Source organism: Arctopsyche grandis, chromosome 13 (assembly GCF_051622035.1).
Source record: "Arctopsyche grandis isolate Sample6627 chromosome 13, ASM5162203v2, whole genome shotgun sequence".
Lineage (NCBI taxonomy): Eukaryota > Metazoa > Arthropoda > Insecta > Trichoptera > Hydropsychidae > Arctopsyche > Arctopsyche grandis.
Window position 1 is genome coordinate 16556806 of NC_135367.1, and position 26393 is coordinate 16583198.

General features: G+C 33.6%; 1 protein-coding gene across 3 annotated transcripts in view; it reads right to left on the reverse strand.

The window, feature by feature from the left end:
• Positions 1–26393, reverse strand: part of klar (klarsicht) — a 246236-nt gene that overhangs the window by 165034 nt on the left and 54809 nt on the right. For all 3 annotated transcript variants that reach the window (XM_077445079.1, XM_077445078.1, XM_077445080.1), the window contains exon 3: positions 3399–3490. In XM_077445079.1, coding sequence (XP_077301205.1) covers positions 3399–3490 — 92 coding nt within the window. The remainder of the gene's footprint in view (positions 1–3398; positions 3491–26393) is intronic.

A 26393-nucleotide genomic window follows, 5' to 3' on the forward strand; every position in this document is an offset into this window, starting at 1 on the left:
ATCCATGCGTCATCACTGGCAAAACACATTGATCGGGTCAGAGAAATGTAATATTAATAGAAGTGGCTTTAGGTGCTATTTTGTTGTCAAGTGACATTCTGTCCAGGGACAGATCTAAATAATTTTAGCATCAGTCGTATTTGACGCTTGTTGCTCGACGTATGTCCGATAAAAACTTCTCTGTTTGTTTATATTACTCGCAAGATGGGCAAGCATCGGTAAAAGTTGCACAATACATTCAAAAACACACAATAAACAACATGGGATACATTTTTATAAGTAAATTGTTCCGATTGAACTCCGTGCGATGTAGCATATTTATAGAGACGTATCGCGTAAAATTGACAACAATTATTTATTCGTAAGTGCCCCTCTATTCTTATTACACCTCTCTGGATCGGGTACTAATGTACATGAATAAAAAAAACATGTATTTCTAAGCGCATTATAAAATTATAGTCATTGAAACTGAAATATGTACGTTTAGTAAATACATAGATACCCAGAAGAAAGATATCTCATCGCACGCAAGTAGTCTTTGTAATAAATAAACAAGTAACTTTACATGTAATAAACGCCTAACAAAACACACACATTCGATTTCTTTTACATAGTTATTAATTAATAAAAAATAATTAAAAAATATGAATCCCCTCTATTTTTAGTTGCATTACAAATTGAAATAATACCAGTGAAACGTGCAAAAAATTCCAATTGGCAAAACTCGAGGAATTCGTTCGGCAACGGCTTCGCATGGTGCAATCGAAGAGGCGCTTCGAGGTGTTGTTTGACGATCAAGACCAGCCTTTATTATCGAGGACTGCACTTCCGACACACTTTCCACCAGCTCCACCTGGCAAAACGTCCATCATCACACACATTTTGCTCACTTTTCGACTCTGCTTGCGGAAAATCTAAGCACCCAACTACCGACTTCCTGTTACGACACGTAATGCAACCGAGATGCATTCCGAGGCGAATGACGTTTGACACATTGTTAAGGCAGGATGCATTTTCAAGCGCACGCACATTCAATACCGGTTGGTCAACATGACTCTTACCATTCGATATAAAAATATACATACATACATACATGCATATAATCTGATAAAATTATTAAACTGCATATAAAATTGATGAGTTTCAAAATGTTGTGAAATCAAGTATGTATTAAGATTTATCCAAGATATAATATTTATCCAAGTATGTATTATATTTTGCAATAATAATATTTCGACATAATATAATGTATCGAATTACACGAGTTTTTTATATGATTAAACTTTCAAGTGTATTCGTCCATATCAAAAATAGCAAACGCTATAAAAATTCGAGGGGATTGTGATGATAGATTTACTATGGTTGCATCTGAGCTGCTGCACACGGAAGTGTCGAATAAAATCAAAAATAAATTATTACAAAATATACAAGAGCGATAATGTGGTTATTATTTTAAGGAATCATAATTCTTTTCACGTGAAACTTTCAGAGACATCGTTGGTGTGGATTTTTGGAAGACCGCAAGCATCCGATATAAACAGTCGTAAATCTTCAATTCTACGAATTGGAAAAATAAAATGACCTGACAGTTTCGAGTTACCATCGGTTTTGGAAACTGTCTCTGTCGTTATCGGTGACTTATCGCATCTTGGCCTACTTCGAATTAGAAATCAAATTAAATTTGAAGACGAAGGGACTTAAAATTCTTCTAAAATACGAGATTGGAATTTTATTCGATTTATTTTTGGATAAAAAGGGGAGATAGAAAGCAAACAACATACGTAAGTATGTACGTAAGAAGAAAATATGAAGGTAGATATATCGTGGAATAAGCTAATGAATTTAGACAAGGGAGATAAATACTCAAATATTACCAAAGAGCATCTAGAAGAAATTAAGATGGACCACAGTATATTGGGTTAAAAAAATTAAGGCTCAGGAAAAAATCGCAAAAAATGCCTAATCTATACTATCGCAATCCTTGGCAAAACTTATCTCGTTTTCGGTGATATTTTATTGATTTTTTTAACATAGATTTAAGCAACGGTGGTATTGGAAGAAATGTAGGATAAACTAATCGAAATAATAAGATCGTGGGAATTAACCATGATATGAAGTAACACCTATCACAACTGGAGTCTACCTAGGCATGCCGTACCCACCATTCAGTGTTTTCTTACTATTAGTGTAAGAGTAACTCAGAACAGGATAAAAAGCAAGCAGGCTGGAAGCTTCATCCAGCAGTGGATAGTGAATGGCTAATAATGTATCAAAATCTTAATGGTAATGACCATGCTGGCACTTAGTATTATCTAACTTAGCTTGATATTATCATTTACTGTAGATCTTATTATTACCGTGTTGGGTAGATTCTAAAGAAACACTTGCCTTACTGTTCTAAAAGAAACTGCGCTGGACGCCAAGCGTCCAGTTAAAAATGTGTGTTTAATGAAAATTCTACGAGGTTAATTAATTAAACAAGCAATAAAAATCATTTTATCAGGTATTAAACGTCGAATAATATAAAATAAGTGCAAGAAATGAAAATAATAACAGCTAAAGCAGAGCTCTCATTCCATGGCGGATATCATTCTCACACTGACCGTTGAGCGCAGTGTACTGAATTCCCCCTCTCTATAGCATTTGTGAGGTAGTTTACAACAGGCTTTTTAGCGAAAATAATTATTTCAGCTGATATTGATCAATGTTTTTATTTCGTAATGACATAATTCGAATCATAGTAGTTTTGATGAGGAATACATACATAAAATATAAAAACCCTGCATTCAGTATATTTGGAGTATAAAATAAAATATAAGTCCTGGTCACTTTCTATCCATTGCAGTGCGGCAAGTGTTACAGGTAAGAAGTTAGTCGAGCAAAATTTGAGTTATACATATATTTAGTGCTTCTCACCTAAATGATTGGTTGTATACAGATTGAACCTTCGACATTCATAAGCTTACAAGTTGGTTAGTCGACTTTTGAACCGACTTAAAGATCAGTATTTCTACACTCAAATTAGTAAGGTAGATCAAAATACATTTATGTAGCATGTAAAACCATTCAACCAACGGTGTACTGACTCAATACTGGTCTAGAGTAATTTCTCATGTTGATATATACATATAATTACATAGAACACCGGATATTAAATGACTACATCCATTTGAATAAGAGTAGAAATTCAAAGAAAACACAAACAAAATTTAAAAAATCGATTAACCAACTTGTTAACATCAGTTAAATTACCAATTTGCTTGCATACTTGGGCCACTATAAAGTCGGTCAATTACCAATTTCTACGTAGACAAAGTGTCACTGTCGTTGCTACAGCTCCATGTCAGTTCAGATTTTATGAATATGGTCAAAATTAGCATGTGGTGTGAACAACTAACCTTCTAGATGCGGATCTCCTGCACCTTGAAGTCGCAAGTCGATCAGGTGGGCATTTCTGGGCCGCTCGCCGAAGCGATGAGCCGTTAGCCGACTGGAAAAACACAAAAACAACCATTATTAAAAAGTAAAATTAAACCAGACCAAACTGACGAGACGCTGAAGGGTCGCCTTTCAGATTTTAACAGCCTCATCAACGAAACACGGACAGATCTTGTCAACGCGCTGAAAAACCATTTCAACATAATATTTTACAACTTTTCAATGTGTATGTATATACCATGTATATGTACCTACGTTATTTCTAATTTTATTGCAAGCTTTCGAACGTTGCATTCGTTGCATAGTCGCTCGTATTTTTAAACGCTACCGCAATCTACTCCTCGTACGTGTTTACTTTGCGGTTTTGAGTTAAAAAAAGGGAAAAGAAAAGGAGAAACGCGCTTCAGATGCAAGTGATGCAGTATCATAGTTTGCCAATTTATCTGATTTCATTATTGAAACGGTTCCTTCATAAAATTGACAAAACCATCCTACTCGCTATGTCACAAATATCTGAATTTGATTTATTTACAACATGTAAAAATGTATGTACAAGTCTAAATCCATAGATGTCTCAATGGATTAATTAATTGTTAATTTTGTGTTCTTCAGCCTCTCGAAATACAGCAATTTATGTAATAAAAAAATGCTGCAATGTTTGTAATTAATTGTTTAGGAAGGCGCATTGGGGTTTACCTGTTAGGCTTTCCTGCAGGGCCAGCTCAAGCTTGTAGCAGACTAAACATGTGCCTAGGGGCGCCATAGCCACGGGGCGCCCTCGTTTTTTTCTTTTTTTGGTTATAAAATTGAAAAAAAAATTGCCGTTCTTTGAACTTACAAAACATTTTATATTCAACTTAATTTTTCTACTCGAAGTAGCAATACTGACCATAAAAAATAATAATTTACAAATAACTCAGGAAGTCAACTGTCAATATAAACGACTCACCAATATACACATATATATATATATATATATAAATATATATATATATATATATATATATATATATATATATATATATATATATATATATATATATATATATATATTTATATATATATATATATATATATATATATATATATATATTTTTTTTTATTATTATTTTTTATTAATATTATATTTAATATAAAACATGCAACAAAGTATTTCAACGACGTTTAAAAATGTTGTTTTTAAAAAATTTAAGGGGGCGCTGAAAACCAATCTGCCTAGGGGCGGATTGGTAAATGCAGTAATATGCATGTATGTAAATACATATACATATGTATGTATATACGTAATTTGCGATAAAAAAATTGGAAAATTTACCGGTAATTATCGAAAGCGAAACTTAACCCCAGCTCCCCCCCTCCTCTTGTCAGCCCTGTATATGTATATATGTATGTATACAGCTGAGAATAGATTTTATAGTAGTTTTTGTTTGAAAAGTTAAAACAAAAAGAATAGAGTTGGAAAAGCAACACAATCGGAAACCATAAATTGCACTCCATAACAAACACACTTCAGCCGGTTTACTTATTTCCAAAACAATACATATGTGGTTATTTAAAAGACCACCATGCTCACTTCTATTATTAGCGTGTAGTACATAAATTACTAGCTAAAAATAACGTGTTTTAATCATTTCACATTTTCATTCTACTATTTTTGTAATAATTTACATATGTACATACATACGTCTGGTTTATTGTACATATTTTTAACATGTTTGCACTTTGGGATCAATAGGAGATTATTATTTGTCTAAGAGTACATGCACACATGAATCATAATTACAATACAAACATTGATAAAATCATAATGGAGTTACAATGCAAAGTTCGAATCTGATCGATCAAAAAATCTGACAATATATTCAGTAGTCGTAACAAATCATATCTGAAGTGATTCAAAGACACTACATACATATGTGAGCTGCTATATTTGAAAGTGGCATAAGTCCGCTTTTCTTAATTTTGAGAAATATCTCGCAAGATATCAAATATAATATTTTGCATGCAACAATATTTAAAAATACTGGTGGTCTGTAATACGTTTATTCTGCTTTTCCGATATTCTAAACACATCGAAATAAAATAAGTCATAACAATTTGTGAATTAAGTCAAACAGAAATAGTGAATTGAAAATGAACTGAAAATTGGACTTCTGCCACTTTCAAATATAATATAACGGAAAAAGATCTTCGATCAATGTGTTTTTCCAGTGATAAGGATAACGTATGGATGTAAAACTTTGACATTAGACGTCATGTTACTACACAAAGTCCAATGTACTCAAATAATCGAACGTTGTGTGCTTGGCATAACGAGGAAAGACAGGAAATGGAATACGTGGGTGAGAAGTATGACAAGGGATGTGGATATAGTGGATAGAGATTGAAGTGAAGAGATTGAAATGGAAATGGACAGGCCACGTAGCTAGAAGAATGGACGAAAGGAGGACATAAGAAGTGCTAAAATGGTACCCGAGAGAATGCAAAAGGGTAAAAGGAAGACCGCAGGGAAGATGGGTGGACGAAATTAGAAAAATATGTATGTAGGGTGAGATGGATGAGAGTTGCGCAAAACAGCGACAAGTGCAAGCGTGTTGGAGAAGCCTTCATCCAGCAGTGGATGGCGAATGGCTGTAGATGATGATGATGTACATATGAGAGTCCTTGTCTACCATATTATGATATTTTTCTGTCTGTCATCCTTAAGTGACGCTGATCATATCTCAAACTATTACGTACAACATTTACGGTGAATTGAAAATAGATTGAATAGAAGTGCAGTAAATTTTCATATAAACACATTTTGCAAAATTGCCGTCAGCGTGTATATTGATTTGACGTCTATGTTTATTACTGGCTACAGATTGACGTCACTTGTATGAAAAAAAAACACCAATTCCATCTTCATTCATGCAATCGTAAAAATAATATTTAAAAATATAAATTTTATACAGACACGTTTCAAACATTCACCGTAACACTTACAAACATACGGGTGAAACAAAAGGCTTTGGTAATATTCTTATCAGCGCAATTCGCACCAGATACGACGCAGTACGAGTGCAAAAACGGGGCCTTGCTATCCTTTCTCTGTTAATTTGCAATCAAGAGTCCAATTGGTTTATATGTATGACATTTCGATCTAAACACTATTGAAGATAGTAAAAAAATTAACGAGACCGGCCGATCTATCCGCCGATACGGTGTTATGGACACGGTTAACGATAACACCGTAATCAAAAACGACACAGTTAAATGAAAAATCCCTTCCGTTCAAAAATGCGTTATATATAGCCCAGATGCTAATAACCTTTTATATAAATTGAAACACCACCTAAACATTTTTTTTAAAGTTATCAAAAATCATGTCAAATTTAATGCCCAATAATTCCTTAGGACTATTTACATACATACTATACATCGACATAATACGAGTGTTAACTTGTACAGACGACCTGAAATCTAATATTTATTTTATTACATACATTTTTATCGTAGGTGCCATGACAGGAATTACCCCAAGGCGACACACATGTGGTTATATTATTTTTGTACATACGAACTAACAATTTCAAATATTACAGTACAATTATATAAAAATAATACAATTGAGACATCTATGGTACAGTCAACAAATTTCTGATTTACAGAAATTGTTATTTCCTTAGTTATTACATTAGTTACTTGTGAGAAATACATTTTTACATGGTACCTATGTATGTAGCATATTTTTATAATAATATAAACATTGTAAAAATCAAAAAAAATTGAGGTGCTAGAAACTCCGGATACCAATTTATTGAATCTGTCGCAACAATTAAGCTTGAAAAATCGGAAAAATCTAGCAGGATACGGTCGATCTGTGTTTTGTAATAACCACCAAGATCTCGCCACTAGCCAATTTGACCGGGACTTGAACCCACAACCTCTCTACTGGTAAACTGCATATAACTCATTCAGTGAGTTACGCTGTGTTATAATACGAAATGATAACACTTTTCATCTTTCTGAAGGAAATAATACAACATACTATATTGTAAGAAAAGATAATACAGGATAACATCCTCCTATATTTATTTTCATTAATTTTCTATTATTTTCTTACATTATTTGTTGAATCGACCCAGTGCGTTCTAAAGGAGGGTTAATTATTTGTAAATATCATCATCATCATCATCATTTACAGCCATTCTTCATCCACTGCTGGATGAAGACCTCTCTAATACGATTTCATTCGTCTCGGTTTTGTGTAACTCTCATTCTTTTCTAATTTCGTCTACCCATCTTCCTTGCGTCTTATTTTCACCCTTTTACATTCTCTCGGGTACAATTCTAGCACTTCTTTTGTTCAACTTTCATTCATTTATATGTGACCCGCTCATTGCCGTTCCAGTCTCTTCACACTCTCCACTATATCCACAACCCTTGTCACATATGTACATACATACATATGTAAATACTATATGAAAAAAAAGCCTTTTGACACTTAATACCGAGTCGTCAAATTATTAAAACTCAATTGGAAGTTAAATATAATATTTGACATTACAATAAGTTTTCGAGTATCGTTTTTGCGAAATTAATTATATGTTGTCTGACAGAATCCATCATATTACAGTCAAATATTGAATTATTCATACTAGGATATACATATGTACTGCAGAACTACTATCACTAGAAACATATCACATAGTAAAAACGCATAGCAAAAAACTATCGAAATCAAAATATAGTAAAAAACGGCATCGCTTATGACAAATTTTGAATAAAATCTTTAAATTTCAATCTGAAACTGTATCCCACATCATCCTAAAAAGTCCAACGGCCACCAGTTTCAAGCCCCTGATACATCCTAATCTCATCCAATTAACAGTAACGGCCGCCTCTAGGCGCTCATCCCGTTTATTTATTTTTTGGATTTTTTTCCGCCTTCAGAACCAAGCGGCTTCAGCGACATAATTAATAACCGGTTGTTCGCCTCGCGACTAGCCTAGAAAATAAAGGGTTAAAAAAAGAATCCATTCCGAAATAAATCAAGTGTTTATCGAGCGTGCATATGGGTAATGTTTAAGTGGTTCGCCAACGCGAGCAGCGATTACGATGTCCGAATCGATTTCCGCGATTCGGATTATTCAATCGAGATCGTATAAAATGAGATCCGCAAAAGTCGTGGGTGATGCCTGGAATTTAAATCGATATCCCGCTATTACGATATATGAAGCTTCGACTCGTTAAATCTCCGCTATATAGCCAGGAATCTATTTAGACTTCTAAAAACGATTCGTCCGAGTCGAATTCCGCGGCGAAATGAATTGACACTTTATTTTCGTTGGTCGTTTGGATTATCTAATGTGCGGGTTGGCGTTGTTTATTTGAGTGTTATTTAAAAAAAAAATGGACGAAACTGGTTTTGATTAAGGCGACGAGGTGATTGTTGGTTAATTTTGTTCTGACGATGATGATCTTCAAAAAATGGGGGCGAGAGAAAGGTGATTATGTGTATTAAGAGGTTAAAATGGTTCTCGAAGTCATACGCGTCAATTGATTTGATGATTACTCTGAATGCAGTTGTGTAATCATTGTGTTTATTTTGTATACTCGCACATTGGATTATTGTGTGTATTTATATGTTGATTAAGTAATCACACTTTCTGACAAGGACCAAACTTGAAAGCGTTAATCCGTATAATTTCATCAGATACTACCAACACTTCAATTTGATATTATTTGTATTTTAAAAGCTTTTTTATAGTTATAAGATTCTCTATCTTTATAATTAGATGCTTAGCTTTCTTCTTGTATGCAATTTATCTTTACCTTCCATCCATCCATGTCTTTCATTAAAAAATTTAATACGGAATTTACAGACTGTGCACTATTCAGAACGAGGACAAAGGCTTAGGGCGAAAACACACTGAGTGGTACGTGGCATGCGTATTTTTTTAAATACCTTTAAACATGCGAAAAAAACGCAGCATATACATGGTACACAGTCCCAAAAATCGCCCCCTGGAGTGTTTTCGGTGATATTTTATCCTTGTATTTATCCTTGCTTGGCAGTGATCGATAACGGTGAATCCCAAATTTGGAGAAATGTAGGAGAAACTTGTCGGTTGCATATGGATATGCACACACGTGCAACCTCCCAAACATATACACTCTGCACGTGCAACTTCACCCGAATTCGATTTGGGGAACCCCCACTGTGAAATAGTCACAGCGGTGAGCCAAAGGACGTGATGTACCGTACCACTCAGTGTGTTTTCGCCCTTCTAGTCATTTGGCCTATAAACTATCCGGGTTGGCATATTATTTTACTGTAGGAAACTAGATTTGTCAATAGCAATCTTTAGGATTGCCATACTTTCTAGAGTTAGAGGCTATTTTGTTTTAAAATAATTTCTGGATTTTCGCTATTTTCCTCTGAAGCTATCTTCGTGCTTATCAAAAACACAAATAAATCAAATTCGATCATAGCATAGTGGTACTAAAGCAGATAAATAGAAATAAAAATACGCCATCATAATATTCGGTCAACTATTTATTTAAAGCAGAAGACTACAATATGATTAAAAAGGGCAACGAACAAGCGTACTCACAAACAAAACAAAAAGTGTACCTACTGGATGAATACAGGAATAGAAGCAGTTGAGTCATGTCAAATATTAGCTGAATAGTTAGAATAGCTGAAACGTGTGTTTTATGTATGTACATATATTCACTTAGTAAACAAATAATGAAATGATGGAACAAAAATTGAGATAAAAATATTTAAAATAAAAAAAGAGTTGTGCAGTCAAATGATAATCAATTGTATTAAAAATTACATATAAAAGTCTAATACACATATGTACTTTCAATGGGTGCGAAACTTGGACATTGAACGCTAGAATGCTGCACAAGGTTCAGTGCATACAAAGAAGAATGGTATGCTGTATGCTTGGCAACACGAAGAGAGATAGAAAACGGAATACACACATGGGTTAGAAGTATGACAAAGGTGGTTAATTTAATGGTAAGAGTAAATATATTTTAATGGTAATGGGCGGGTCAAGTAACTAGAAGAACATGAAATAGATGGATGAAAGAAGTGGTCGAATGGTACCAGAGAGAATGTAAAAGGGTGTATGGAAGGCACCAGGGAAGTTAGTTGGATGGAATCAGAAAAATGTGTGGAATAAGAAGGATGAAGGTGGCCAAAAACAGAGACGAATGGAAGCATGTTAAAGAGGCTTTCATCCAGAGTGATGAAAAAAGAGTGACGAAAGTAAATGATGATAATAATATGTAATATTATATATTAGATTATTACTAACATTACAATCTTTCAGCGTAATACTAATAATATTAGATAAATATGATAAAACGAATTAATGGATAATTTTGGAGCACACATGTCTGCAAACAATTACATTGCAAACATAACGCAATTACATACTTTCGAACGGTGCTGTAGTTTTAACACGTTTGCGACCGGTCACGAATAATACGAAATTATCTCGTTCAAATATTTATCACACTACAACTCTTTGAACGAACTATTTTTTTCTAAACGCCAGAGCGTGATGCAATTTCACTGTCAACATTACTGCAGTGCTCTTTGGAGAATACAAACATGAAGAAATTTGAATAAACGAAAGTAAACCAAACATGAAATGGAAACTCGATGTTGAATTATAATTTTTTTTTTTTAATTTCGGTAATGCATATATGGGGTTGTAAACGAATATTTATGGTATGTGAGATATTTGTTCAGTTGTCGAGTAAATATTGTAAGGGCTAACGCCCTTTCGTTCCCCGTCGTGTTGACTAATAGGGCACAGACACGGCTTCCGCAAGGAAACGGCGCTCCAACAGGATAGGATAACGCTTTAAAAAAAGCAAAAACCAAAAGTGAACATTCCAATTATGTCAAAACACCATTAGGATACTTACTCAGACTCCTGATTGTCGGTAATAAAATTTGTAAGGGCCGTTAGGCATGACGAATGGCGACAAAATTTTATATGGTAATGGACGCATCCTGATTGTATCCTCTCCGATGTTCTCATCCTGATTATCGTCCTGTCATCCACGCATCCAACAGGTTTATCACACACGTTATTATTATCGGCATAACAAAAGAGTGCGTTCCTTTTTACTAGGTCTATGTACGAGTATATTAGCCACCCACGAGTATACACAGAGGGCCACACCTAAAATGCATTCACGTGTGTCGCGTGACAACCAAATGCACATTCCACGTGCGAAACCCGTAAAAACAATCGATTAGAAAAACGATAGGTTTTTAAAGTAAAGCCGAAAAGGGCTGGGCTTAGAGAGTATGGGTACTTAGGCGTGGAACGATTTAACGACCCGTCGTTAAAGCACTATTTAACGGCTTATAAAAGTTTATTATTACTTTCGTTTGTATGTTTTCAGACTGTTTGGATTGAATTAATCGCTCGATTCGAAGTATTAGTGTTTATACCATGCTATACTGAAACACCTGTTGACTGTATTTTATAAAGTAAATTATTAGATGAAGACTTTAAGTATTCATAACAAAGCAAATAGATGTTGAAACTTAAAACATTTGTAGTTCAGTGTATATGTATGTAGGTTTGGATATCAATAACTAAAGAGAAAATTCAGATAAAAAAATATATTTCCGTTTAGAGGCTATTTCAACTATAAAAAAGCTAGTAAATAAAGCACAAATTTCCCCCATCTATTTTATCTTTAGCCAGCATCGAACATAATGATCTAAATTTTCCGATAAAAAAGATGGAGTGCTCTTCCCGTAACTTTCCTGATGCCATTTAGAGAGTTGTGTCCATTTTGGAAATACCAATTTTGTGTGAAACTGAGCATACATAGTTTAGAAAAAAATGGCAAAGTTTTAAAACGATCGGAAGACTATAGGAATTTTAGCTCAATCTTTTGCGAAATGAAACATAGAAAAGCCTAGTAAAAAAAGAACAAATTTTAATAAAAGACGACTTGTGTATGTAAATATCCAAACAGACAAACATACATAGTTGAAACAATTTGGAAATTTAAATAGACTAAGGACTTTCATTCGAGTTCTCCAAAACTTCTAGTTAAGAAATGATTAATGCATTATATTTACTAATTACACTGTTAAAAATATATGTGTGAACTAAATCATCTTCTACGTACTCTTCAAAAGATGGATTCCAAAAAGTAACCCTCTCCAGAGTTTATTATAGCAGAGCAAATGATTGACGAAATGAAGCAATAACACTTAAAAGCATAAACATATAAAAATAACAACTCAATATACCCAAATCGGGATTAAGTCCAGCAAACATATGTCCCAAAACAAATAAACAAACCGAAAGATAAAAAACGATTGCGCAAGTCTAAAAGCAATGAAACAAACCTCATGCTCTTTTCGACAAATGGTTAACGTCAATTGACAGCCAAGTCTCACTAATGAAACACTAACAGAAATAGCATTTGACAAAACAAAACCTAAATTCATTCCCAATTTGGAGCAGACCATAGAAAAAAAAAGTCTCCAACCCCTGACCGATAATAGGATACAGTGTGCGGTTAAGTAGGGCGTATCCAGGGTGTGCACTATGTACCTTCAGCTCCCTAATTGTTGATGAATTCTATTATAAAAGCGAACGAGGGGAGTGTAAAGTGTTCATAACTGCTTTATCATTACCAAAACGTGAACTGAGAACGATTCGATCCAAGGTTGCATCAATTAAATCGATTTGAATAAATACAAGTACACCCACCAGTTCGAGCGTGACGTGCAGAAACTAGCTTAAAAAGGCACGAAATAAATGACGATCTTGATTTTTTTCGGCTCCTGTGGAAAATTGAGGATGTGCAGACGATTCGTGGATTATTGGATGTTGCCAAACATAATGTGCTGTTATGCCGGCGAGACGTTCAATTTCACAACTTGCAGAGAAAGTACCGAGTCGGTTATTCAGCCGTCTGTGAAGCGCCTGGTGTTCCACCAATTAAATCAAAAAAAATTCAAAAGCAAGGAAACAAAGCGAGCGAGCACGTCAAAATATAATATAATATAAACCAGTGGAAGACGAAACCGCGATACGATCGTGCATTTTGGTGAAGTTTTGCAATGTGCATATGCGCATGGCGATACGGCCATGCATCCTGAACAATAGTGCTATTCCAAATGCAAGACCTCACTCATATGCTCGCTTCAGTGTTAGACCTTTCCTTTCGCGGGCTAAAAATTAAAACTTGATCAAATATATATGTACATAGGTTAGAAAGAGTGCATAGAAACATTTTGGAATACTGCTCTGAAGATACAGTCCTCTAAAACTTTTCAATGACAAATCTAGATTTTGAACATTTTTCGTAGTCAAGATTTTTATCTTATGATGGTGCCCTTTATTCCTTACTGACTATGGTGGGAAGCATCTTTGTAATCAATATAACCTTTGTATGATATATATATATGTACATATGTTACAGTGAATCTGTATTCCCCAGTGAAATTATATTTTTACTTGTACGTACATAGAAGTATACATTCAGCGAACTCAGTCGGCGAAAGCATATCACACAGATCAGGATATTGAAAAACTGCTGTCAATTTGGATGCTAGGTCATAACAGCACCAATTGGAAGAAGAAACTGAGGACTGTCCAATTTATGAAAAATAGGGCATTCCATTCATGAACCAAACGGTCCCCATATGAAGCTGTATTTGGACAAAGTGTAAAAGTTGGTCTAACATCATCAAATTTTCCTTCCGATGTAATAATACATTTATACATACATAGACATAAGAAGAATACACAACATTCATATTATAGACGTATCAGAAGTAAATGTAAATTATTTGGAATATGAATTCTCTAAAACGCCAGTGGGAGGGGAGTATAATTTCACTCTTAGTATGAAATCACTGTAACAAACATATACATATGTATAGTCAATAATCAAATTGTTTCACTGAATTGTCAAATCCTATGATACATATGGACATATTATATAATGCATGAAAAATCTACCAAACCCCCCCCCCCCTTCCTTTTCTTCGATGAAATAAATAAACCTACAAATTTTAAATGTCCATATTATCCTACATGTAAATTTAAAAAAATCAGCAATCACATATTTTAAATACATTTTCTGAACTTTTTCATGTTAATATTGAAAGTTCGCCAAGTAAGAATTTTGTATACATATTTTTGACTGTTTTCTGTTGGTGTGAATTGATTTTTTATTAATAGCTATATATTTTTTAAATATACATACATGTGTTAATATTTGAAGATTCTCCCGAAGGCCCTACGGACCCTAAGGGCTCGCATGCACCGCATACCCCCGCGTAATAGTAGTCACGCCACTGTATGTTGTGCTAGATTTTTTTTTTTTTTTGGACCATTGTGGCATCACAGGGAGAACCTAATGCGCCACAATGGCCTACATTGGAATGGAAAGCCTAAGATTTTGAACGTTCCATCTCCAAAACAAACTGTGGCACTTCTTACATTTACTTGCAATGAATGAAACTTTTTATTTGACAACTAAAGCGAATCAAAACTGTTGCTGGCTGATGGCTAAATGCTAAGACTCTTTCAGAACAATGTGATTTAATCAAAATAAATAGTATTTACAAGAAGTACAGTTGCAGTTGATGCCAAATTCGCAAGAAGGAAAAAACGTCAAAATTTCACTCATAAAGGAAAAAATAAGTATGTATATAATCTCGTCATTTCGAGAAAGGTCGTTTTCATCATGTATGAGTAATTTCGCCAGCAAATTACATTCACAGGATGTACATATGTAGGAAAATATTTATCTCAAAACGATATGACAGTTGGTTTGAGAATTACAACCATAGGTTGAAAATAATTACAAGTAAAAGTAACGTTAGCTATAGGTGTAAGTAAGATTGGAAGTCAAACTAGTCCATGTGCTTTGAGATAAAAAAAAAGTATACGTATTGAATTTGATTGAAAGGTGACCATGTCGCGTATGTCAGCTCGTCAGTCAATCGAAACGATGAAATCCCGGGACAAAAGCGTATGGATTACAATTAGTGGGTCAGAAATATTGGTATACACGTCTCTAAAACTAGATAATAATTTTGGGAAATGCTATACGTTTCGTCAACGTGTCAATCAATCAAAATTTCGATCGGATCCAATTCGACTAGGACTCATGCTGGGAACGAAATGAAAAGTCAAAAGCCCAGTCATTTCACTATGGACCAATCTAGACAAAGCACAATATCAATATTGTCATCAGTAGTGACGTAGTGTTGTAAACAAAAACAAACACAAAAGAAACTGCATTTGCATAGATAATAAATGGATTAAAATTGTACAACTTTGGTGTTTAAAATTAATGCTTTATGTATGTAGTTAAAGTTAGAACATTCTTAAAAGCACTTGTCTTCAGGCTCATCGCTGAATCAATCCCTGATTAAAATGTGAGATATGTACCTATATACATACATATTTATAATAGAAATGTCCGGTAATAAAGAAGAATAAGTGAAAAGACGTGTGAAATTAGGGTGGAGTGTATTTGGATGAATTAATGTTGTTTTTAAATCAAAAATACCACTCTGCCTGAAGAAAAAGATCTTCGATCAATGCGTTTTGCCAGTGATGAGGTATGGATGTGAAAGTCCAATGCAATCGAAGAAGTATGGAACGTGGGTGAAGTGTGATATATAAGGGTAGTACACATAGTGGATAGAGTAAAAATATTGAAGTAGCAATGGGCGGGCCATGTGTCTAGAAGAATTAACGAAAGGTGGACAAAAGAAGTGCTAGAATGGTACCCGAGAGAATGCAAAAGAGTAAAAGGAAGACTGCAGGGAAGATGGGTAGACGAAATTATAAAAATGTATGGGGTGAGATGGATGAGTGTGGCGCAAAACAGAGATGAGTGGAAGCGTGTTGGATAAGCCTTCATCCAGCAAAGGATGGTGAGCGGCTTTAGATGATGATGACGATGATGACATACATACATATATAGTAAGTTAATCACGTAGTTTATAGTAGACTTGATCTACTTTCAAAATAAACGGCTCATATGAGACTAAAACAATCCATAGTGCAGAATCACTGTATCATAATAGGCTGTATATATGGTAAGATTCGAGAATCTCACGATAGTGTGTTTCTATCTAGAACAAAACAATTATAGAACCAGATTGACAGGTGTTGATAATAAAATCAAATAAATTTAACATCACATCAAACAAAATCGAACACGCGAAGAGCAATACGTTTCAAATAATGACGTATAATTTCAAGCAACGTGTTTGAATGGTCAAATGTGCAATTAGCAAAATACGAATATAAAAAACTGTTAGCCAAATTACAAATCAACCTTGAGATGAACCGAAATGCTGTTATGCGCGTAGGTAATAAATTATTTGGAATATCCGGTAGTACAAATATCGCGTTTAGATAATTATATTATTTACAAATTGAACATCCTCGTCGCTACAATAAAAAGGGTCGTATAAAAACGAAAAGAAAAGCACACAAAAAGTGCTATCATTTGTTTAAATGCCGTTACATATATGGAGCTATTGTAAAATTGTGGAAATTTACTCTGCAGAGACGTAATCTCGAGTAAAGATTATGTAATATTCATATGTGCGAGAGCCGCGTACATTCGACCTACTTCTTCCTAACGAAATACATATGTATGTATAGTAATAAGAACTTCCTCAAATTCACTGTGTTTTGTTATTTGATACGTAATATATACATATGTGCATGTGTGAGAAAATTATATAATATTATAATTCGAACCTTGAACTGAGCTATAAATGTTAAGTATTTCAATGAATGTTGGCTATAAAGTTTTAAATAAGGAAATTGAATTTTACATACATATGTATATGTATATATATTCAAATGAAAACATGCCTGGTGATATCATTGATTTAGTTTTATTTATAGAAAACTAGTTTCAAATAAATATATTATCTAGCTGAACCCGGCATGCGTTGCAATGCCACAATAACGCAAGCAATTCCCGTTCCCGTTCTCGTTCCCATTCCCAGTCCCGTTCCCATTTGTCGGAAAAACGCAGGCAACGAACACGTTGGTCGCGACGCGAAAACGTTTGAAATTATAGCGTTGCAATGACACTCATTCCTGTTTTTCCCGTTTTTATTCCAGTTTTTTCCCGTTTTTTTAAAGTGATCTTCCCGGATATGCATACAACAAATCCTGAAAGTCCCATCGTAATCGGTTCAGTGGTTTAGGAGCCTATTTGAGACACACAGACAGACATTCATTTATATATATATATATATATATATATATATATATATATATATAGCTTTTCAATTTTGATCAGATTTACAGTTTTGGATATCTATTATTTTAAGGGACGTTTTTGAGGAGTTCGAGTTTAAATTAGATAGCACTGCTGAAACTTACATATGGTTTCTGAAAAATTACGCTATTACTATCTATGTAAGTTTAAATGTTACATATGTAAGTTTAAATGTTATATATCTATGTAAGTTTACATATTAAATTCAAATGATATTACTATGTATGTATTTAATTACAAAAGTACATATAGTAAACGGATAGATAACATAAAATGGTACGTTTTTAATCTTGTATATATGATTAGTATATCAATTTGAGCGATTTCCCAAAGGATTGCACCTTTTGAGGGAGAGTATCAACGCGGGTGGTTCAAAGAGTACCGTAATTTTTACTTTACCAGTAAAGAAAAACGACAGGAAGAATATGATAAATCGTCATAAAGACAGACAAAACTCAACGATAAAGGAGGCACGTAATGTATTCAAAAGCCAGAAAGAAGGGAACCCACCCGGGTAGTACAAAGCATAATAATATACCAAGCTAATAGATAAAACTTGGAAACGTAATATATTACACGGTTTGTAGACTACGATCACGCAATTGCGACAGAAAAGTACTTAAAGCGTTTTTAATACGAAGTATTCTGAAAAAAAGGCGTCATATTAAAAAAGAACTGGAAATTGAGCCATTTACCTGTATAGGGAAAATTTACATATCAAATCCCACGTTATTCAAAATGCCCACACAAAAATGCACCCGATACCTAGGTATTGCTGAACAATCGTTTATTTTAATCTCGAAAAATTATCATTCTGTGTATCATAACGAGCGTTTTGATATGCATCTGGGTCTGATCGGAGATTTATGCGAATATTTGTCGAGATTAAACTTGTTCGATGGAGCAATACTTTTATTGGATAGGCGTGTAATGAAAGTTCAACCAACTATGAATATTCAGATCGCACGCTGTTCAATTATGGTAGATTCCTTTTTGGCAACTCTTGCTGTTTGGTCTTGTAAAATGATCCTCACCTGAAACAATAAAAATAAATTGTTAAGTATATTATAAATCAAACTCGAGTGCATTAAATCACATCAGACAAATATCGTACATTTGATAAACGATTACATGGATTGAAAAAATATGCCTGTTGTGTATGAATGTATGATTTATCGTAGACGGGAAATTGTTCGGTTACAATTCTACGATGCATTTTAAATACATATATGATTTTGTTTAACTGAAACATACACTTTTTATATTTACTATGATGTTATTAAAAGGCGACACCTATGACCAAAGTTGTACATTTTTTTTTAATTTATATTTTCCTATGATTCCATTACGAGTGGACCCTGAGCGACACCTATGGTATTAAATTCGTAGATACATTTATAGATTTTAATTCTGAAATCATATTCAAATAGTGGTGAAATAGTGGGTAGGATGGTTTTCCAATTTGACAATGAACCATTTCAACAAATGAAATCAGATAAATTGAAAAAAATTGATGGAAACGTATAAAAATACATACATACATATATCCTAGGTCTGGCCAGCAATACCTGGCCAGAGCTTGAACCCGTGACTCCTCAGTTGTTAGCATTACACGCTAACTAATGAGATATGTTGTTGATTATAATTAAATTATACTTTAAAATATAAATCAAGGGTTCCCAACCGGACGACCACGAAGCAACGGTCGATCTCAATATTAAGATTATGAATTTTGAAAATAATAATGATTTCCATATTTTAAAATAAAAAAAAATTATTCTATTAGATGGAAAGCGCTTTAGAGAAGACAATTTTAAATTCTTTTAGAAGAAAATGAGATACGTTACAAAGATTTGCTGGTTCAAAATGAAGTAAGGTGGTTGAGAAAAAGATATGTTTTCGAGAGCTATTACCTGATTTTTTTAATTGAGAGAATTTAAACAAGGAATGGCTTTTAAAGCAAGAAATATTGGATCAATTTAAAGAAGTATACTCATTTTAAATTGGTAGTTTTTTATAATATGAACCTTTAAATATGAATGAAAGTATCGTCCAAAGTCTTGCGAAAACCATCTCAAGGATTTCTATAATGGATGAGGGAAATTTAGTATTACAGTTGATTGAATTGCAAAATACGTTGACACAATTGAAATTTTCTTATATGTGACATTTTTATAGAAAAAATTACGAAAATATTTAAATAATTTAAAAAAAAAAAGATATTTAACGATATTTTTAAATTTCAAATATCACAAAAAGCAACAGCAAAAAAGTCGATCGCCATGAATATTTCGATGAAAAGTAGCTCCCAAACTCAAAAAGGTTAGGTACCTTTGATATAAATACTTAGCTTCCAAACCCTTTGATCCCTGTGTTTTATGAAATAAAAAAGTTTCAATTGATATATTGCATAGCAGTTTAAACTTCAGCTCTGTATTTATTATTTATTTTACGATGAGGTATTTAATAAAATTATTCGCACTATAAAATGACCGTGTTTTTAAAAAACCCTCCATCGTTGTTAAAAATCGATTCTGAACTAAGAAGATGTTATTAAAAAAACACTGAACAGAAAAAGTACAATGTTTTCGAACAATTTTTCTGTAGCCAAGATTTATTATTAATGACGATATGGCGATATGGCCATCATTCAAAGGCATGTTATTATCATCATCTAGTCATAATTGAAACCGAACAAAAACAATGCATCTCTCGAGAGCGATGCTCCAATACATATATTGTGCAAGCCGAAAACTATTATGTATTTTCAAAGTCAATTTATAAAACACATACTAGAGTGGATAGTATTATACGAGTAAAACAATTTAAATGGGATTACACTGTGTGCATGTACGTGTCGTTAAAATTCCATATATCTATAATAACCGAGCAAATGATTGATGTATTCCAACCCCAGCTGAAGGGAAATCCATTTAGTCGGCAGAACCAAAGGGTAATCTCATTAACGGGTTTCATTGAAAGAATCATAAAACAACGCAATTTAATTATCCACGACGTGGATGAACTGCGGTTTCGCGGCGAAATCGAATCGAGCACTTTGACTTTGAAATTCAAATGCGACCTTATTATTATCGTGTGCGTTTTGAGAGTCGGAGAGCATTCGCTTATTGAAATTCTGTGGGAAGCTTCGTCGGAAGAACGTGGTCGATAGCTCAATCATGGAAATATGCTAGGAATTCGTGAAAGGATTGGATGAACTCGACATTTCAAGTACATGCCGTCGCTTTTTTTTCACTTTTATATGATTCTGTCACGCCGGGTGTGTCGAAAGGTATTCAACTCCTTCTGGAGTGTCGGGATCGTTAGCGGTCCTTTTGTCGAGGGTTGTATCATCGGGTTTGTGTTGAGAAACCACGAATCTACAGGTCGTGATCGTATCTAAACCGCATAGTTCAAAGAAAACTAGAATAATACGGTTATATAGATAGGTAATATCTATGAAATGTAACTGAAACTGTTGGAGCATATACATACATACATATACATTGGAAATTTTTGATCTGAGTAAGATCTGATCTTTGTACAGTCCAGAAACAAAAACATAGATAAAGTTAAAAGTGAAGAATTGATCAAATACTTATCCATTTGTATGCCAACGACTCACCTGTGAGTCGCTCATTGACTGGCATTTGACGTCAGCTTCAAAAACGTCGATTTCTCTTCCGAAACCTACAATATTTAGCGGTTAAAATGGTTTTAAGAGCACCACCTATAGACGAACTTGGTTGCAAAAATTGGTTGGCCAGGGATTGAACCCGTGACCACACAATTGAAAGCATTATACACTAACCACTGATCTATGCTGCTAGTTATATGAAAACAATGTCACTTCAAACCTCCGGAAGCCTCGAATTATGATAGTCAAATCATTATTTTTGCAATTTCAACAAATTAAAAAGTGGCAGCTAGCTGTTACATCTTTCAATTTGTATATAGATATTAATTTTGGGTAAAAAGTCAGATAGCAAACATGAAGTGAAAGTGGAAATGTTATTTTTATTACTAAATATAAATAATTCTTTTATTGTATAATTTCAGTTAATTTGTTGTCGGTTTTATCCGAAAATGATTAAAATAAGAATTTAAATAAATTTTTTTGGGTGAATGAAAATTAAAAGAACTTCGGGCAAAATTTGTGAGGCTCGTAAAAATTTATTTAAGATGCGTTATAAGATAAAATCTTTTGCAAGAAAGAGATAGAAGGATTGAGTTACCGATCCGAATAAAATAAAGGGATTGAAATGAAGCATTAATTTTGGTTCTGCCTGGGTAGTTTCATCAAAATGGCATGTTTACTCCTTCAATAAAATGTCAACATTAACGATTAAACCAAAGAGACAAAGGAGACGAGTATAATCGATAAGAACACAACAGTATTAACGCTTATAAAAGGGTTGCTAAACAATATAAAGGCAATTTATGGGTAGTTATGGAATATAGAAATGGCGTAGAAACAGTATCTCTTTGAAAAGAGAAGTAATAGATTCAATATTGCATAATTTGTTTTTCGTACATATATTTTGATTACAAATTTATAGATTAATATTCGACTAATTCAATTTTATACAATCGAATTACATACAAGCCGCGGTAAAAGTAAACGACCATGCATTGAGGGCCTCTAATAACTTTACAACGCCTAATGGGCGTGTGTGGATTTCAATAAAAAAAACCATAGACGAATTCAATGAAGAACTTAGATGCACACAAGTGTAAAGTCGTAAAATAGTTCTGATGTAATTAGCGAGAAAGTTTCAAACAATAAAAAGGCACTGCAACTCTGCATCCATCGGTATTCTTGAACGGGGCAATTAATTTCATAGTACATACATACATATATACGACACCAACATTTACAAGATCATAAATCGTAATACTAATTAAATTTACAAATCCCTGAGAAAGTATCGAAGGTAGGAACTACAATGTATGAAAATTTCTATGCATGTACTACAGAGAAATTCGGCATAATGTTTACAAGTGGAAATCAATATTAAATAAATGCATTATAGAAACAAGTTTAGTTGCGAATCGTAAATTCACTTCGTACGAATAGAAACTGAGCTATCACAAAATAGACATGCGTAGTAAAATATAATTGGTTAAAATATGAATGGAATTCAATTGTTGACTTCTAATTTGGACACTTCTCGCCGTAATCGAATACAATTACATCAAATTATACCCAACCCCACTATTATGCCCTTTCCCATGAGTTCGGGTGTCCTGATACTTATTTTCGGTTTTATTGTATACCTTTTTCATTCCAATTTAACTGACTGCAGTCAAGCGAACCGTGAGCCAGGATCTTCTTTTGAATCTAAGACGAAATAAAAATAAAATAAAATTGAATCAAACCCATCGACATACCCTCGAGTCAACTCTCTTAAAATATGTATACGGTAGGGTACATCGAAAACAGCGAATTTTGGAATTTGGAAACACTTTTAGTTGGGAAAGATTCTGTATTATGAAGAATTCGTAAGAAATGATATAAAAATCCTAAAAAAATTAAGTTTGTAAAAATCGTAAAGTTTACCGATTTTTGAAGGTTTCTTTTTTAATTTAAGCTTAATTTTAGTCGTTTATTTTTTTTTTCAATTCCCCTCATATGTATAATATGTAAATGGAATAATTTTACATTAAAAAAACCTCATATGGGATGTTTCGTCACTTAAGCCAGCAGCGTGGCTCGGTGATTGCGTTGATATTAAGCACCGAGAGCCCGCCGGGTTCGATCCCATGAGCTGACCTCGATTGAAAAGATTAATTATCATTAATTATTCCGAGTGTAATCTTAAATGCTGCAGGTCAGCTTGGATTTTTGTGACTCCGAGTCGATCGTTTCCTACCAGAGTTTGCAATTTATCTGATTTCATTGTTGAAGCGGTTCCTCCATCAAATTGGCAAAAATCACCCTACCCACCATTTGAATATGATTTTTAAAAATTTATTATCTATAACATAAATGTATTGCTAATTCTTGTATACATATATAGTATTTGTATTATGCTTACATGTCTGTATACTTATATACATATATTACAGTATTTGTATTACGCTTATACATATGTATGGTCACAGTGACGCGTTAGAGTATTCTGTTATGTCAATGTGGTAAAAATATGTAAATAAATTTTAATAAATTATATTACTAAGGAACGAAAAAAAATCTGAAACTTGAAACGCGCGAACCTTATGCGCCAGTCTTGGCCAGTCTTTAACATTATTTTTTACGAATTCTCCATAATACAGAATAACTTGTCCAAATAGAGATGTTTCTAAATTATAAAATTCGTTAATTTTGATGTACCCTAATATATGTATGTAGTCATTTTTAAAATAAAATTTAAATGAAAATCAAATATTGAATCACCCAAATGTCGAAAATATACAAATCGATTTTGTATACTAGCGAGTACCTACATACATACATACATACATAAATCGTGCAGTTCGCTTTTCTATATATTGTATAAGAAAATATAGTCGTCATAAATTTTATATAAGCGAGGAAAAGTCTGGAAAACTCGATATGCAACAAATGTGTATATTCCAAATTGCATCGTTGCATGCAATCGGGCTATATGACAGGAGTGTTTCCACCCCTGAGGTATTATTAGATTAGACGTGCGTACTGTCAAAATTTTAATTGCATTCACGAACGTTCGTCGATGATTTTACGAGTTGAGAAGTATCATTTTAATCCTCGGGGTACAAATGATTACTAATCGTGGAGTGAGCTTTTGCCGTAACTGCACGAAACGTCTACGGTTAATGGCTTGAGAATAATATATTGCGCGAAGAAAGGGTTAAGCGAAATGACCTATGAATAGTAAAATTGCAATTTTACCAGTCAATATGATAGCTGAATGTATGGTTTTATACGCTGATTTATAGACTGTGGAACATTTGTTAAATTTTAATGATTTGAAAGTAGGATATTAATGTCGGAATAAAATGGGAAAAGTTGTTCTTCGTTATAATTAGATATTGTATGTATATTTCGAGAATAAATATCAGCGATTTAGGCTTATGCATATTATATTTTTAACATAACTGTGGAGTTGAAGTCATAGATAGAGTCAAGGTATTTTTGGTGGAGTCGAAGTCTTTATTTTAAAACTCCACTGCCCTGATTGAAATATTTCAGATCATCTCTGAGCGCACAACTTATTGAGGTGCAGACACACAGGGTGGTAAGCAGCACGTGTTTTTTTTTAAGATAGTTTTGCACATACAAAAAAAATGCTAGCGTGCCTAATCTATGATATCGCGATCCTTGGAAAAACTGACCGCCTGGAGTGTTTTCGGTGATATTCTATCCTTGTATTGACATGGGTTTAACAGTGATCAATAACGGTGTTCCTACATTTGAAAAAACTTGTTAAAATAATAAGATCGCCAGAATTAACAATAACATGAAAACACACCTATCACAACTGGAGACTACCCAGGCATTCTGTGTCGTACTTTTGAATGTGTTCTTTACTATTCCAGATTAAATTAACCAAGACACAATCATCGACATGTTTTTACTATATTTATACATTTTTATTTAAAACTCGCAGTGAAATATTGTACTAACGAAAGAACTTTAATTTATCGACTATCTATCTAATGGTATCATCTAATTTCAATAACAACACTTTCCAATATAATTTTTTTTGTGATAAAAACTGTACTTATAAAAAAATCATTTCAAGTACACTTTTAATACATAAATTTAATCATTCATTGTGTCAGATTCGCATGAAGTTTTTGCATACATGTATTATTCAAAATAATCACATGGGTGTCGAATAATTGGTTAATAAGATAACAGAGAATGAATGGGTATAGTATGTATGTATAGTATATATAGTATATATGTACTTCATTCAATTTTAAACGAGATTCTATATACAAGAATAAATAAAAAAGGATTCAACAGTACATGCATACACACTACAAAGCATCTGAATATAAACAACAACAAAAAATCAAGGAAATCGGTAGTTTGTCAGCATGACCACAACAATTTTATACGAGCATTAATGTTTTTCTCCTTCATTCTGGATATCACACACAAAACAGGTTCCCAAGACACGCTACTTCCAAAGCGGAACGACGGGGAAAAAATAAATAAAAAATCGTACTACAACGTGAGGCGACCAAACGGGATTTGTGCGTACTAGAAATATGAGATCCACCTTATTGAGTTTTAAAATGTCAAAAGACCGACAAAAGGGGGAGGTCGGACAACACTTCAGATTGGAGGCCAAGGTCTCGAATCACTCATTCGGAATCACGAAGCAGATGGAAGAAAGCGATACTGTATCTGCCATTGTGCCCGACGGCCCATGAAGTTCAATAACCACCGCAAAAAGAACCATCGAATAAAAATAATAAGGTTTCTTCCATCGAACAAGTGCAGACCTTCGATTAAAAACCACTTAAAGTACTCAAAAATTGATTAGACGGTCGATTCTATATCGTAATTTTTTGACACTTGAGCAACTTCATGATTTTTGCAAGCTATGTAATCAAATTGGCTAATAGTAGGACTGCTCTCTATCATGTCCATATGATAAGCAGTTCATCGGTGAAAAGTGCGTCGAAAAGTCCAGAGACCGGATGTGTAT